Source organism: Oncorhynchus mykiss, unplaced genomic scaffold (genome assembly GCF_057628025.1).
Source record: "Oncorhynchus mykiss isolate SJ-2025 unplaced genomic scaffold, ASM5762802v1 scaffold93, whole genome shotgun sequence".
Classification (NCBI taxonomy): domain Eukaryota; kingdom Metazoa; phylum Chordata; class Actinopteri; order Salmoniformes; family Salmonidae; genus Oncorhynchus; species Oncorhynchus mykiss.
In genome coordinates this window covers 2257501-2275000 of record NW_028322092.1, presented here as the reverse complement: position 1 = coordinate 2275000, position 17500 = coordinate 2257501, and the positions used below count along the sequence as shown (strand labels likewise).

The following is a 17500-nucleotide window of genomic DNA, read 5'->3' as shown; positions in this document are numbered from 1 at the left end:
AGAGAGAGAGACCGAGACAGATAGAGACAGAGAAAAGGTAGCTTTGGTACAACAACAATAATGTCAGTAGGAAAAATTCAGAATTGCTCAAATTATTTTATATTTTAATTCTAGCACATTCCACAATATTCCAACCCTGGACACACACAGACACACACTCCCTCCCTGGTCTTCCTACCTTGAATGTGACAGAGGCCTTGGTGCAGTAGAAGCCTATGGAGACAACAGGGTCTTTAGGTGGGTTCTGCTGTGGGCTGGACCGGCCTCCCTCCTCCCCCTGCTGGTAGAAGCCTTCCTCTCCCTCCTCATCCTCAGCTCCCACGATGGCTGGGACGAAGGACCAGGCCCAGGACACCCAGCCCTGGTCCCCCTCCTCCCCCTGCATGTAAAGCTCTGGGCTGGGGGACTGTCCTGCCATGACCTGGGCCTCTGGGTCTCCTTCCAGACCTGAGGAACAATAACACAACACAGATAAGTCAGCTTGATGTCAATACACTGGAAGGCTGAGGGACTACGGGAAGGTTGGGGGACTATGGGAAGGCTGGGGGACTATGGGACTATGGGAAGGCCGGGGGACTATGGGACTATGGGAAGGCCGGGGGACTATGGGACTATGGGAAGGCTGGGGGACTATGGGACTATGGGAAGGCCGGGGGACTATGGGAAGGCTGGGGGACTACGGGAAGGCCGGGGGACTATGGGTAGGCAGGGGACCATGGGAAGGCTGAGCGACTACGGGAAGGCCGGAGGACTACGGGAAGGCTGGGGGACTATGGGAAGGCCGGGGGACTATGGGAAGGCTGAGCGTGAGCGACTACGGGAAGGCTGGCGGACTATGGGAAGGCCGGAGGACTATGGGAAGGCTGAGCGACTACTGGAAGGCTGGGGGACTATGGGAAGGCCAGAGGACTACGGGAAGGCTGGGGGACTATGGGAATGCCAGAGGACTATGGGAAGGCCAGAGGACTATGGGAAGGCCAGAGGACTACGGGAAGGCTGGGGGACTATGGGAAGGCCGGAGGACTATGGGAAGGCTGGGGGACTATGGGAAGGCTGAGCGACTACGGGAAGGCCGGGGGACTATGGGAAGGCTGAGCGACTATGGGAAGGTTGGGGGACAACGGGAAGGCTGGCGGACTACGGGAAGGCGGGGGACTACGGGAAGGCAGGGGGACTACGGGAGGCTGGGGGACTATGGGAAGGCCGGGGGACTATGGGAAGGCAGGGGGACTACGGGAAGGCAGGGGGACTAAGGGAGGCTGGGGGACAACGGGAAGGCTGGCGGAATACGGGAAGGCGGGGGACTACGGGAAGGCAGGGGGACTACGGGAGGCTGGGGGACTATGGGAAGGCCGGGGGACTATGGGAAGGCAGGGGGACTACGGGAAGGCAGGGGGACTAAGGGAGGCTGGGGGACAACGGGAAGGCTGGCGGAATACGGGAAGGCGGGGGACTACGGGAAGGCTGGGGGACTACGGGAAGGCTGAGCGACTACGGGAAGGCCGGGGGACCATGGGAAGGCAGGGGACCATGGGAAGGCTGAGCGACTACGGGAAGGCCGGAGGACTACGGGAAGGCTGGGGGACTATGGGAAGGCCGGGGGACTATGGGAAGGCTGAGCGTGAGCGACTACGGGAAGGCTGGCGGACTACGGGGGAAGGCTGGGGGACTATGGGACTATGGGAAGGCCGGGGGACTATGGGACTATGGGAAGGCCGGGGGACTATGGGACTATGGGAAGGCTGGGGGACTATGGGACTATGGGAAGGCCGGGGGACTATGGGAAGGCTGGGGGACTACGGGAAGGCCGGGGGACTATGGGTAGGCAGGGGACCATGGGAAGGCTGAGCGACTACGGGAAGGCCGGAGGACTACGGGAAGGCTGGGGGACTATGGGAAGGCCGGGGGACTATGGGAAGGCTGAGCGTGAGCGACTACGGGAAGGCTGGTGGACTATGGGAAGGCCGGAGGACTATGGGAAGGCTGAGCGACTACTGGAAGGCTGGGGGACTATGGGAAGGCCAGAGGACTACGGGAAGGCTGGGGGACTATGGGAATGCCAGAGGACTATGGGAAGGCCGGAGGACTATGGGAAGGCCAGAGGACTACGGGAAGGCTGGGGGACTATGGGAAGGCCGGAGGACTATGGGAAGGCTGGGGGACTATGGGAAGGCTGAGCGACTACGGGAAGGCCGGGGGACTATGGGAAGGCTGAGCGACTATGGGAAGGTTGGGGGACAACGGGAAGGCTGGCGGACTACGGGAAGGCGGGGGACTACGGGAAGGCAGGGGGACTACGGGAAGGCAGGGGGACTACGGGAGGCTGGGGGACTATGGGAAGGCCGGGGGACTATGGGAAGGCAGGGGGACTACGGGAAGGCAGGGGGACTAAGGGAGGCTGGGGGACAACGGGAAGGCTGGCGGAATACGGGAAGGCGGGGGACTACGGGAAGGCTGGGGGACTACGGGAAGGCTGAGCGACTACGGGAAGGCCGGGGGACCATGGGAAGGCAGGGGACCATGGGAAGGCTGAGCGACTACGGGAAGGCCGGAGGACTACGGGAAGGCTGGGGGACTATGGGAAGGCCGGGGGACTATGGGAAGGCTGAGCGTGAGCGACTACGGGAAGGCTGGCGGACTACGGGAAGGCGGGGGACTACGGGAAGGCAGGGGGACTAAGGGAGGCTGGGGGACTATGGGAAGGCCGGGGGACTATGGGAAGGCCGGGGGACTATGGGAAGGCTGGGGGACTATGGGAAGGCTGAGGGACTATGGGAAGGCTGGGGCACTATGAGAAGGCCGGGGGACTATGGGAAGGCTGGGGGACTATGGGAAGGCTGGGGTGTCCTCTAATTAAGACACACATGAACAACCTGAGGTGTCTTGTAATTAAGACACACATGAACAACCCGAGGTGTCCTGTAATTAAGACAGACATGAACAACCTGAGGTGACTACGGGAAGGCCGGAGGACTATGGGAAGGCTGGGGGACTATGGGAAGGCCGGGGGACTATGGGAAGGCTGAGCGTGAGCGACTACGGGAAGGCTGGCGGACTATGGGAAGGCCGGAGGACTATGGGAAGGCTGAGCGACTACTGGAAGGCTGGGGGACTATGGGAAGGCCGGAGGACTACGGGAAGGCTGGGGGACTATGGGAAGGCCAGAGGACTATGGGAAGGCCAGAGGACTACGGGAAGGCTGGGGGACTATGGGAAGGCCGGAGGACTATGGGAAGGCTGGGGGACTATGGGAAGGCTGAGCGACTACGGGAAGGCCGGGGGACTATGGGAAGGCTGAGCGACTATGGGAAGGTTGGGGGACAACGGGAAGGCTGGCGGACTACGGGAAGGCGGGGGACTACGGGAAGGCAGGGGGACTAAGGGAGGCTGGGGGACTATGGGAAGGCCGGGGGACTATGGGAAGGCAGGGGGACTACGGGAAGGCAGGGGGACTAAGGGAGGCTGGGGGACAACGGGAAGGCTGGCGGACTACGGGAAGGCGGGGGACTACGGGAAGGCAGGGGGACTAAGGGAGGCTGGGGGACAACGGGAAGGCTGGCGGACTACGGGAAGGCTGGGGGACTACGGGAAGGCTGGGGGACTACGGGAAGGCTGAGCGACTACGGGAAGGCCGGGGGACCATGGGAAGGCTGGGGGACTACGGGAAGGCTGAGCGACTACGGGAAGGCCGGGGGACTATGGGAAGGCTGAGCGACTATGGGAAGGTTGGGGGACAACGGGAAGGCTGGCGGACTACGGGAAGGCGGGGGACTACGGGAAGGCAGGGGGACTAAGGGAGGCTGGGGGACTATGGGAAGGCCGGGGGACTATGGGAAGGCAGGGGGACTACGGGAAGGCAGGGGGACTAAGGGAGGCTGGGGGACAACGGGAAGGCTGGCGGACTACGGGAAGGCGGGGGACTACGGGAAGGCTGGGGGACTACGGGAAGGCTGAGCGACTACGGGAAGGCCGGGGGACCATGGGAAGGCTGGGGGACTACGGGAAGGCTGAGCGACTACGGGAAGGCCGGGGGACCATGGGAAGGCAGGGGACCATGGGAAGGCTGAGCGACTACGGGAAGGCCGGAGGACTACGGGAAGGCTGGGGGACTATGGGAAGGCCGGGGGACTATGGGAAGGCTGAGCGTGAGCGACTACGGGAAGGCTGGCGGACTACGGAAAGGCGGGGGACTACGGGAAGGCAGGGGGACTAAGGGAGGCTGGGGGACTATGGGAAGGCCGGGGGACTATGGGAAGGCCGGGGGACTATGGGAAGGCTGGGGGACTATGGGAAGGCTGAGGGACTATGGGAAGGCTGGGGGACTATGGGAAGGCCGGGGGACTATGGGAAGGCTGGGGGACTATGGGAAGGCTGGGGTGTCCTCTAATTAAGACACACATGAACAACCTGAGGTGTCTTGTAATTAAGACACACATGAACAACCCGAGGTGTCCTGTAATTAAGACAGACATGAACAACCTGAGGTGTCCTGTAAAGAGAGGACCCTTTGTCAAACGCTGTATGACTGACATATCGATGAAAAACAGACGTTTCAATAAAGCCCAATGTGTTCAACCAAATGGATCTGAGCTCCTGTTTAAACACTCAACCAAATGGATGTGAGCTCCTGTTTAAACACTCAACCAAATGGATGTGAGCTCCTGTTTAAACACTCAACCAAATGGATGTGAGCTCCTGTTTAAACACTCAACCAAATGGATGTGAGCTCCTGTTTAAACACTCAACCAAATGGATGTGAGCTCCTGTTTAAACACTCAACCAAATGGATCTGAGCTCCTGTTTAAACACTCAACTTAAAACCTAAAACCTTAAAACCTTAAAACAACAAACTCTTGCAGACTTAGTGATAATGTAATTATAGGGGAACTCTCATTTCATTTCATCAGTGAAAGAAAACACAGCTTTGATTACACGTCAACTGTGACAGCGGTGGTGACGTGGCCCTCTTCATGAATCTGGACTTCCTGTGGGTTGGACTCGGCCAAGTTGATTCAGCTGGACACTACAAACCACTGGAAGCAGAGCCGGAGAGAGCAGTGCCTCGGAGGGTAGATGGGTTGGTGACGGGAAAGCTGACATGGCACCGAGGCACGCAGGTGAGGCAGGATGTGGTGCTTTTCAGTCAGACAGGCAGTCGGGTAGGCAGACAGGTAGGCAGGTCAGCCAGCCAGCCAATCAGTCAGCCAGCCAGCCAGTCAATCAGTCAGCCAGCCAGCCAGCCAGCCAGTCCTTACCGCGTCAGGCTAGAGCATTGGTTCAAACTTTTCCACTCATGCCCCTCTTCCATCATCCTCAGTTTTAACAGGGAATTTCCTACATCATCCTGACAGTAGAGTTCTGGCCTGGTGGATCATCCTGACAGTAGAGTTCTGGCCCAGTGGATCATCCTGACAGTAGAGTTCTGGCCCGGTGGATCATCCTGACAGTAGGGTTCTGGCCCAGTGGATCATCCTGACAGTAGAGTTCTGGCCCGGTGGATCATCCTGACAGTAAAGTTCTGGCCCAGTGGATCATCCTGACAGTAGAGTTCTGGCCCAGTGGATCATCCTGACAGTAGAGCTCTGGCCCAGTGGATCATCCTGACAGTAGAGTTCTGGCCCAGTGGATCATCCTGACAGTAGAGTTCTGGCCCAGTGGATCATCCTGACAGTAGAGTTCTGGCCCAGTGGATCATCCTGTTCATGGCTAACCAAGAGCTGAATCACAGGAGTCACAGGCCAGGGGAGAGGAGCTGGGGGCTGTAGGTGTACCACTCTGCCAGGGGCTGGGGAGAGGAGCTGTAGGTGTACCACTCTGCCAGGGGCTGGGGAGAGGAGCTGGGGGCTGTAGGTGTACCACTCTGCCAGGGGCTGGGGAGAGGAACTGTAGGTGTACCACTCTGCCAGGGGCTGGGGAGAGGAGCTGTAGGTGTACCACTCTGCTAGGGGCTGGGGAGAGGAACTGGGGGCTGTAGGGCTGTAGGTGTACCACTCTGCCAGGGGCTGGGGAGAGGAACTGGGGGCTGTAGGGCTGTAGGTGTACCACTCTGCCAGGGGCTGTGAGCGAGTCGCCTAGAGGTGGTCACGCTCTAATGTGGCTCCCCTGACCTATGAACCTGTATGGTCGTGTCTGTTTCCCTGAGCTGGCCTGCTCCCCTCTGCGCCAGCCAGGGGAAGCTGATGTCAATAGACAAGAATGTACTCGCTCTCTCTCTCAAAACAATAACCCGCGTGAGGTCACAGCACAGGAATCCCACAGGCTTAGGCGGTGAAAATTATGTCATGTTTTAATTAAATCTTTCACTTTGAGAATTGGCTGTTGAGAAATACACTGTTCTGGCTTCTACTGGTCGTTGTTTTCTTTTTTGTACTTCCTGTGAGAGTCTGAGGTGTCACGTCTAAACACCAAGACCTTCTACTGGTCGTTGTTTTGTACTTCCTTTGAGAGTCTGAGGTGTCACGTCTAAACACACAAGACCTTCTACTGGTCGTTGTTTTGTACTTCCTGTGAGAGACTGAGGTGTCACGTCTAAACACCAAGATTCTACTGGTCGTTGTTTTGTACTTCCTGTGAGAGACTGAGGTGTCACGTCTAAACACCAAGCCCTTCTACTGGTCGTTGTTTTGTACTTCCTGTGAGAGACTGCGGTGTCACGTCTAAACACCAAGCCCTTCTACTGGTCGTTGTTTTGTACTTCCTGTGAGAGACTGAGGTGTCACGTCTAAACACCAAGCCCTTCTACTGGTCGTTGCTTTGTACTTCCTGTGAGAGTCTGAGGTGTCACGTCTAAACACCAAGCCCTTCTACTGGTCGTTGTTTTGTACTTCCTGTGAGAGACTGAGGTGTCAGGTCTAAACACCAAGACCTTCTACTGGTCGTTGTTTTGTACTTCCTGTGAGAGACTGAGGTGTCAGGTCTAAACACCAAGATCTTCTACTGGTCGTTGTTTTGTACTTCCTGTGAGAGACTGAGGTGTCAGGTCTAAACACCAAGCCCTTCTACTGGTCGATGTTTTGTACTTCCTGTGAGAGACTGAGGTGTCACGTCTAAACACCAAGACCTTCTACTGGTCGTTGTTTTGTACTTCCTGTGAGAGACTGAGGTGTCACGTCTAAACACCAAGACCTTCTACTGGTCGTTGTTTAGTACTTCCTGTGAGAGTCTGAGGTGTCACGTCTAAACACCAAGCCCTTCTACTGGTCGTTGTTTAGTACTTCCTGTGAGAGACTGAGGTGTCACGTCTAAACACCAAGACCTTCTACTGGTCGTTGTTTAGTACTTCCTGTGAGAGTCTGAGGTGTCACGTCTAAACACCAAGACCTTCTACTGGTCGTTGTTTAGTACTTCCTGTGAGAGTCTGAGGTGTCACGTCTAAACACCAAGACCTTCTACTGGTCGTTGTTTAGTACTTCCTGTGAGAGTCTGAGGTGTCACGTCTAAACACCAAGACCTTCTACTGGTCGTTGTTTTGTACTTCCTGTGAGAGTCTGAGGTGTCACGTCTAAACACCAAGACCTTCTACTGGTCACAATTTATTCAACTTCAGGGTCTATTATCAGCAGGGGACTCTCCAGATTTTCCTGGTTTTAACAGAACTGAAATAAATGTTTGATACATGGAACTAGAAAGTATTGAATTGAGTGACGTGTTTGTTGTCATTTGTGTACATCTGGAGAGTTACTTTGTAAAAATGTTGAAGAGAATTCTATGGGAAACCCATCCATTCCTGGTGCTTCTCTCCTCGTGTTTTACCAGCCATCCATTCTTGGTGCTTCTCTCCTCGTGTTTTACCAGCCATCCATTCCTGGTGCTTCTCTCCTCGTGTTTTACCAGCCATCCATTCCTGGTGCTTCTCTCCTCGTGTTTTACCAGCCATCCATTCTTGGTGCTTCTCTCCTCGTGTTTTACCAGCCATCCATTCCTGGTGCTTCTCTTCCTCGTGTTTTACCAGCCATCCATTCCTGGTGCTTCTCTCCTCGTGTTTTACCAGCCATCCATTCCTGGTGCTTCTCCTCCTCGTGTTTACCAGCCATCCATTTTTGGTGCTTCTCTTCCTCGTGTTTTACCAGCCATCCATTCCTGGTGCTTCTCTCCTCGTGTTTTACCAGCCATCCATTCCTGGTGCTTCTCTTCCTCGTGTTTTACCAGCCATCCATTCCTGGTGCTTCTCTCCTCGTGTTTTACCAGCCATCCATTCCTGGTGCTTCTCCTCCTCGTGTTTACCAGCCATCCATTCCTGGTGCTTCTCTCCTCGTGTTTTACCAGCCATCCATTCCTGGTGCTTCTCTCCTCGTGTTTACCAGCCATCCATTTTTGGTTCTTCTCTCCTCGTGTTTTACCAGCCATCCATTCCTGGTGCTTCTCCTCCTCGTGTTTTACCAGCCATCCATTCCTGATGCTTCTCTCGTGTTTTAACACTATCTAATATCCATTCTTGGGTGATGTCTGTTTTTAGGGTTTATTTTTGGTCTGCTGATAAGAGATTTTACGATCCGTCCAACTGTTGTTCCATTCCAAATTATACATTTCTTCAAATTATAAACTTTAAAAATTGACATGAAATCACGTTGTTGGTTTCTAAAGTCCGTTTTAGTATCTTTATCTTTTACAATTACAACTGATTGTATCCGTTTTTACAACTGATTGTATTAGTTTTTACAACTGATTGTATCCGTTTTTACAACTGATCGTATCAGTTTTTACAACTGATTGTGTCCGTTTTTACAACTGATTGTATCCGTTTTTACAACTGATTGTATCCGTTTTTACAACTGATTGTATCCGTTTTTACAACTGATTGTATCCGTTTTTACAACTGATTGTATCCGTTTTTACAACTGATTGTATCCATTTTACAACTGATCGTATCCGTTTTTACAACTGATCGTATTAGTTTTTACAACTGATTGTATCCGTTTTTACAACTGATTGTATCCGTTTCTACAACTGATTGTATCAGTTTTTAAAACTGATCGTATTAGTTTTTACAACTGATTGTATCCGTTTTTACAACTGATTGTATCAGTTTTTACAACTGATTGTATTAGTTTTTACAACTGATTGTATTAGTTTTTACAACTGATTGTATTAGTTTTTACAACTGATTGTATCCGTTTTTACAACTGATTGTATCCGTTTTTACAACTGATTATATCCGTTTTTACAACTGATTGTATCCGTTTTTACAACTGATTGTATCCATTTTTACAACTGATTGTATCAGTTTTTACAACTGATTGTATCAGTTTTTACAACTGATTGTATCCGTTTTTACAACTGATTGTATTAGTTTTTACAACTGATTGTATTAGTTTTTACAACTGATTGTATTAGTTTTTACAACTGATTGTATTAGTTTTTACAACTGATTGTATTAGTTTTTACAACTGATTGTATCAGTTTTTACAACTGATTGTATTAGTTTTTACAACTGATTGTATTAGTTTTTACAACTGATTGTATTAGTTTTTACAACTGATCGTATCCGTTTTTACAACTGATCGTATCCGTTTTTACAACTGATTGTATCAGTTTTTACAACTGATTGTATCAGTTTTTACAACTGATCGTATTAGTTTTTACAACTGATCGTATTAGTTTTTACAACTGATTGTATCAGTTTTTACAACTGATTGTATCAGTTTTTACAACTGATTGTATCAGTTTTTACAACTGATCATATTAGTTTTTACAACTGCTTGTATTAGTTTTTACAACTGATTGTATCAGTTTTTACAACTGATTGTATTAGTTTTTACAACTGATTGTATTAGTTTTTACAACTGATCGTATTAGTTTTTACAACTGATCGTATTAGTTTTTACAACTGATCGTATTAGTTTTTACAACTGATCGTATCAGTTTTTACAACTGATCGTATTAGTTTTTACAACTGATTGTATCAGTTTTTACAACTGATCGTATTAGTTTTTACAACTGATTGTATCAGTTTTTACAACTGATTGTATCAGTTTTTACAACTGATTGTATTAGTTTTTACAACTGATCGTATCAGTTTTTACAACTGATTGTATCAGTTTTTACAACTGATCGTATTAGTTTTTACAACTGATTGTATCAGTTTTTACAACTGATTGTATCAGTTTTTACAACTGATTGTATCAGTTTTTACAACTGATTGTATTAGTTTTTACAACTGCTTGTATTAGTTTTTACAACTGATTGTATCAGTTTTTACAACTGATTGTATTAGTTTTTACAACTGATTGTATTAGTTTTTACAACTGATTGTATTAGTTTTTACAACTGATTGTATTAGTTTTTACAACTGATCGTATCCGTTTTTACAACTGATTGTATTAGTTTTTACAACTGATTGTATTAGTTTTTACAACTGATTGTATTAGTTTTTACAACTGATTGTATTAGTTTTTACAACTGATAGTATTAGTTTTTACAACTGATCGTATCAGTTTTTACAACTGATCGTATTAGTTTAGTCAATGTGAGATATTTACCAGGTTGGTTTGTCATGAAGCAGTATGTTTTATCTGAGTTCGACCTGTCAGTCGTTGGCTTCTGTTCAAGAGTAAAAAGATCACATTCCTGCTTCAGTTTAAACATTTTATTCTTTACTTTGTGTAAGACTTTTAATGGGCAGAAACACTACACGATCAAAGGTATGTGGACACCTGCTCGTCTAAACAATCTCATTCCAAAATCATGGGCATTAATATGGAGTTGGTTCCCCTCCATTGCTGCTATAACAGCCTCCACTCTTCTGGGAAGGCTTTCCACTAGATGTTGGAACATTGCTGCTATAACAGCCTCCACTCTTCTGGGAAGGCTTTCCACTAGATGTTGGAACATTGCTGCTATAACAGACTCCACTCTTCTGGGAAGGCTTTCCACTAGATGTTGGAACATTGCTGCTATAACAGCCTCCACTCTTCTGGGAAGGCTTTCCACTAGATGTTGGAACATTGCTGCTATAACAGCCTCCACTCTTCTGGGAAGGCTTTCCACTAGATGTTGGAACATTGCTGCTATAACAGTCTCCACTCTTCTGGGAAGGCTTTCCACTAGATGTTGGAACATTGCTGCTATAACAGCCTCCACTCTTCTGGGAAGGCTTTCCACTAGATGTTGGAACATTGCTGCTATAACAGCCTCCACTCTTCTGGGAAGGCTTTCCACTAGATGTTGGAACATTGCTGCTATAACAGCCTCCACTCTTCTGGGAAGGCTTTCCACTAGATGTTGGAACATTGCTGCTATAACAGCCTCCACTCTTCTGGGAAGGCTTTCCACTAGATGATGGAACATTGCTGCTATAACATCCTCCACTCTTCTGGGAAGGCTTTCCACTAGATGTTGGAACATTGCTGCTATAACAGCCTCCACTCTTCAGGGAAGGCTTTCCACTAGATGTTGGAACATTGCTGCTATAACAGCCTCCACTCTTCTGGGAAGGCTTTCCACTAGATGTTGGAACATTGCCGCTATAACAGCCTCCACTCTTCTGGGAAGGCTTTCCACTAGATGTTGGAACATTGCCGCTATAACAGCCTGCACTCTTCTGGGAAGGCTTTCCACTAGATGTTGGAACATTGCCGCTATAACAGCCTCCACTCTTCTGGGAAGGCTTTCCACTAGATGTTGGAACATTGCTGCTATAACAGCCTCCACTCTTCGGGGAAGGCTTTCCACTAGATGTTGGAACATTGCTGCTATAACATCCTCCACTCTTCTGGGAAGGCTTTCCACTAGATGTTGGAACATTGCTGCTATAACAGCCTCCACTCTTCGGGGAAGGCTTTCCACTAGATGTTGGAACATTGCTGCTATAACAGCCTCCACTCTTCTAGGAAGGCTTTCCACTAGATGTTGGAACATTGCTGCTATAACATCCTCCACTCTTCTGGGAAGGCTTTCCACTAGATGTTGGAACATTGCTGCTATAACAGCCTCCACTCTTCGGGGAAGGCTTTCCACTAGATGTTGGAACATTGCTGCTATAACATCCTCCACTCTTCGGGGAAGGCTTTCCACTAGATGTTGGAACATTGCTGCTATAACAGCCTCCACTCTTCTGGGAAGGCTTTCCACTAGATGTTGGAACATTGCTGCTATAACAGCCTCCACTCTTCTGGGAAGGTTTTCCACTAGATGTTGGAACATTGCTGCTATAACAGCCTCCACTCTTCTGGGAAGGCTTTCCACTAGATGTTGGAACATTGCTGCTATAACATCCTCCACTCTTCTGGGAAGGCTTTCCACTAGATGTTGGAACATTGCTGCTATAACATCCTCCACTCTTCTGGGAAGGCTTTCCAATAGATGTTGGAACATTGCTGCTATAACAGCCTGCACTCTTCTGGGAAGGCTTTCCACTAGATGTTGGAACATTGCTGCTATAACAGCCTCCACTCTTCTGGGAAGGCTTTCCACTAGATGTTGGAACATTGCTGCTATAACATCCTCCACTCTTCTGGGAAGGCTTTCCACTAGATGTTGGAACATTGCTGCTATAACAGCCTCCACTCTTCTGGGAAGGCTTTCCACTAGATGTTGGAACATTGCTGCTATAACAGCCTCCACTCTTCTGGGAAGGCTTTCCACTAGATGTTGGAACATTGCTGCTATAACAGCCTCCACTCTTCTGGGAAGGCTTTCCACTAGATGTTGGAACATTGCTGCTATAACAGCCTCCACTCTTCTGGGAAGGCTTTCCACTAGATGTTGGAACATTGCTGCTATAACAGCCTCCACTCTTCTGGGAAGGCTTTCCACTAGATGTTGGAACATTGCTGCTATAACATCCTCCACTCTTCTGGGAAGGCTTTCCACTAGATGTTGGAACATTGCTGCTATAACAGCCTCCACTCTTCTGGGAAGGCTTTCCACTAGATGTTGGAACATTGCTGCTATAACATCCTCCACTCTTCTGGGAAGGCTTTCCACTAGATGTTGGAACATTGCTGCTATAACAGCCTCCACTCTTCTGGGAAGGCTTTCCACTAGATGTTGGAACATTGCTGCTATAACAGCCTCCACTCTTCTGGGAAGGCTTTCCACTAGATGTTGGAACATTGCTGCTATAACATCCTCCACTCTTCTGGGAAGGCTTTCCACTAGATGTTGGAACATTGCTGCTATAACAGCCTCCACTCTTCTGGGAAGGCTTTCCACTAGATGTTGGAACATTGCTGCTATAACAGCCTCCACTCTTCTGGGAAGGCTTTCCACTAGGTGTTGGAACATTGCTGCTATAACAGCCTCCACTCTTCTGGGAAGGCTTTCCACTAGATGTTGGAACATTGCTGCTATAACAGCCTCCACTCTTCTGGGAAGGCTTTCCACTAGATGTTGGAACATTACTGCTATAACAGCCTCCACTCTTCTGGGAAGGCTTTCCACTAGATGTTGGAACATTGCTGCTATAACAGCCTCCACTCTTCTGGGAAGGCTTTCCACTAGATGTTGGAACATTGCTGCTATAACAGCCTCCACTCTTCTGGGAAGGCTTTCCACTAGATGTTGGAACATTGCTGCTATAACAGCCTCCACTCTTCTGGGAAGGCTTTCCACTAGATGTTGGAACATTGCTGCTATAACATCCTCCACTCTTCTGGGAAGGCTTTCCACTAGATGTTGGAACATTGCTGCTATAACAGCCTCCACTCTTCTGGGAAGGCTTTCCACTAGATGTTGGAACATTGCTGCTATAACAGCCTCCACTCTTCTGGGAAGGCTTTCCAATAGATGTTGGAACATTGCTGCTATAACAGCCTCCACTCTTCTGGGAAGGCTTTCCACTAGATGTTGGAACATTGCTGCTATAACAGCCTCCACTCTTCTGGGAAGGCTTTCCACTAGATGTTGGAACATTGCTGCTATAACAGCCTCCACTCTTCAGGGAAGGCTTTCCACTAGATGTTGGAACATTGCTGCTATAACAGCCTCCACTCTTCTGGGAAGGCTTTCCACTAGATGTTGGAACATTGCTGCTATAACATCCTCCACTCTTCTGGGAAGGCTTTCCACTAGATGTTGGAACATTGCTGCTATAACAGCCTCCACTCTTCTGGGAAGGCTTTCCACTAGATGTTGGAACATTGCTGCTATAACAGCCTCCACTCTTCTGGGAAGGCTTTCCACTAGATGTTGGAACATTGCTGCTATAACATCCTCCACTCTTCTGGGAAGGCTTTCCACTAGATGTTGGAACATTGCTGCTATAACAGCCTCCACTCTTCTGGGAAGGCTTTCCACTAGATGTTGGAACATTGCTGCTATAACATCCTCCACTCTTCTGGGAAGGCTTTCCACTAGATGTTGGAACATTGCTGCTATAACAGCCTCCACTCTTCTGGGAAGGCTTTCCACTAGATGTTGGAACATTGCTGCTATAACAGCCTCCACTCTTCTGGGAAGGCTTTCCACTAGATGTTGGAACATTGCTGCTATAACATCCTCCACTCTTCTGGGAAGGCTTTCCACTAGATGTTGGAACATTGCTGCTATAACAGCCTCCACTCTTCTGGGAAGGCTTTCCACTAGATGTTGGAACATTGCTGCTATAACAGCCTCCACTCTTCTGGGAAGGCTTTCCACTAGGTGTTGGAACATTGCTGCTATAACAGCCTCCACTCTTCTGGGAAGGCTTTCCACTAGATGTTGGAACATTGCTGCTATAACAGCCTCCACTCTTCTGGGAAGGCTTTCCACTAGATGTTGGAACATTACTGCTATAACAGCCTCCACTCTTCTGGGAAGGCTTTCCACTAGATGTTGGAACATTGCTGCTATAACAGCCTCCACTCTTCTGGGAAGGCTTTCCACTAGATGTTGGAACATTGCTGCTATAACAGCCTCCACTCTTCTGGGAAGGCTTTCCACTAGATGTTGGAACATTGCTGCTATAACAGCCTCCACTCTTCTGGGAAGGCTTTCCACTAGATGTTGGAACATTGCTGCTATAACAGCCTCCACTCTTCTGGGAAGGCTTTCCACTAGATGTTGGAACATTGCTGCTATAACAGCCTCCACTCTTCTGGGAAGGCTTTCCACTAGATGTTGGAACATTGCTGCTATAACAGCCTCCACTCTTCTGGGAAGGCTTTCCACTAGATGTTGGAACATTGCTGCTATAACAGCCTCCACTCTTCTGGGAAGGCTTTCCACTAGATGTTGGAACATTGCTGCTATAACAGCCTCCACTCTTCTGGGAAGGCTTTCCACTAGATGTTGGAACATTGCTGCTATAACAGCCTCCACTCTTCTGGGAAGGCTTTCCACTAGATGATGGAACATTGCTGCTATAACAGCCTCCACTCTTCTGGGACGGCTTTCCACTAGATGTTGGAACATTGCTGCTATAACAGCCTGCACTCTTCTGGGAAGGCTTTCCACTAGATGATGGAACATTGCTGCTATAACAGCCTGCACTCTTCTGGGAAGGCTTTCCACTAGATGTTGGAACATTGCTGCTATAACAGCCTCCACTCTTCTGGGAAGGCTTTCCACTAGATGATGGAACATTGCTGCTATAACAGCCTCCACTCTTCTGGGACGGCTTTCCACTAGATGTTGGAACATTGCTGCTATAACAGCCTCCACTCTTCTGGGAAGGCTTTCCACTAGATGTTGGAACATTGCTGCTATAACAGCCTCCACTCTTCTGGGAAGGCTTTCCACTAGATGATGGAACATTGCTGCTATAACAGCCTCCACTCTTCTGGGACGGCTTTCCACTAGATGTTGGAACATTGCTGCTATAACAGCCTGCACTCTTCTGGGAAGGCATTCCACTAGATGATGGAACATTGCTGCTATAACAGCCTGCACTCTTCTGGGAAGGCTTTCCACTAGATGATGGAACATTGCTGCTATAACAGCCTCCACTCTTCTGGGAAGGCTTTCCACTAGATGTTGGAACATTGCTGCTATAACAGCCTCCACTCTTCTGGGAAGGCTTTCCACTAGATGATGGAACATTGCTGCTATAACAGCCTGCACTCTTCTGGGAAGGCTTTCCACTAGATGATGGAACATTGCTGCTATAACAGCCTCCACTCTTCTGGGAAGGCTTTCCACTAGATGTAGGAACATTGCTGCTATAACAGCCTCCACTCTTCTGGGAAGGCTTTCCACTAGATGTTGGAACATTGCTGCTATAACAGCCTCCACTCTTCTGGGAAGGCTTTCCACTAGATGTTGGAACATTGCTGCTATAACAGCCTCCACTCTTCTGGGAAGGCTTTCCACTAGATGTTGGAACATTGCTGCTATAACAGCCTCCACTCTTCTGGGAAGGCTTTCCACTAGATGTTGGAACATTGCTGCTATAACAGCCTCCACTCTTCTGGGAAGGCTTTCCACTAGATGTTGGAACATTGCTGCTATAACAGCCTCCACTCTTCTGGGAAGGCTTTCCACTAGATGTTGGAACATTGCTGCTATAACAGCCTCCACTCTTCTGGGAAGGCTTTCCACTAGATGTTGGAACATTGCTGCTATAACAGCCTCCACTCTTCTGGGAAGGCTTTCCACTAGATGTTGGAACATTGCTGCTATAACAGCCTCCACTCTTCTGGGAAGGCTTTCCACTAGATGTTGGAACATTGCTGCTATAACAGCCTGCACTCTTCTGGGAAGGCTTTCCACTAGATGTTGGAACATTGCTGCTATAACAGCCTCCACTCTTCTGGGAAGGCTTTCCACTAGATGTTGGAACATTGCTGCTATAACAGCCTCCATTCTTCTGGGAAGGCTTTCTACTAGATGTAGGAACATTGCTGCTATAACAGCCTCCACTCTTCTGGGAAGGCTTTCCACTAGGTGTTGGAACATTGCTGCTATAACAGCCTCCACTCTTCTGGGAAGGCTTTCTACTAGATGTTGGAACATTGCTGCTATAACAGCCTCCACTCTTCTGGGAAGGCTTTCCACTAGGTGTTGGAACATTGCTGCTATAACAGCCTCCACCCTTCTGGGAAGGCTTTCCACTAGGTGTTGGAACATTGCTGCTATAACAGCCTTCACTCTTCTGGGAAGGCTTTCCACTAGATGTTGGAACATTGCTGCTATAACATCCTCCACTGTTCTGGGAAGGCTTTCCACTAGATGTTGGAACATTGCTGCTATAACAGCCTCCACTCTTCTGGGAAGGCTTTCCACTAGATGTTGGAACATTGCTGCTATAACAGCCTCCACTCTTCTGGGAAGGCTTTCCACTAGGTGTTGGAACATTGCTGCTATAACAGCCTCCACTCTTCTGGGAAGGCTTTCCACTAGATGTTGGAACATTGCTGCTATAACAGCCTTCACTCTTCTGGGAAGGCTTTCCACTAGATGTTGGACCATTGCTGCTATAACAGCCTCCACTCTTCTGGGAAGGTTTTCCAATAGATGTTGGAACATTGCTGCTATAACAGCCTCCTCTCTTCTGGGAAGGCTTTCCACTAGATGTTGGAACATTGCTACGGGGACTTGCTTCCATTCAGCTACAAGAGCATTAGTGAGGTCGGGCACTGAT

The 17500-nt window shown here is 49.2% G+C and overlaps 1 protein-coding gene across 1 annotated transcript in view; it reads right to left on the bottom strand.

Moving 5' to 3' along the window:
* The window catches only part of LOC110513475 (intermembrane lipid transfer protein VPS13B), a gene marked incomplete at its 3' end in the record, with an annotated part of 690119 nt that overhangs the window by 562620 nt on the left and 109999 nt on the right, over positions 1-17500 (bottom strand). Inside the window, 1 exon segment of the mRNA XM_090228566.1 lies at positions 179-447. Coding sequence (XP_090084692.1) covers positions 179-447 — 269 coding nt within the window.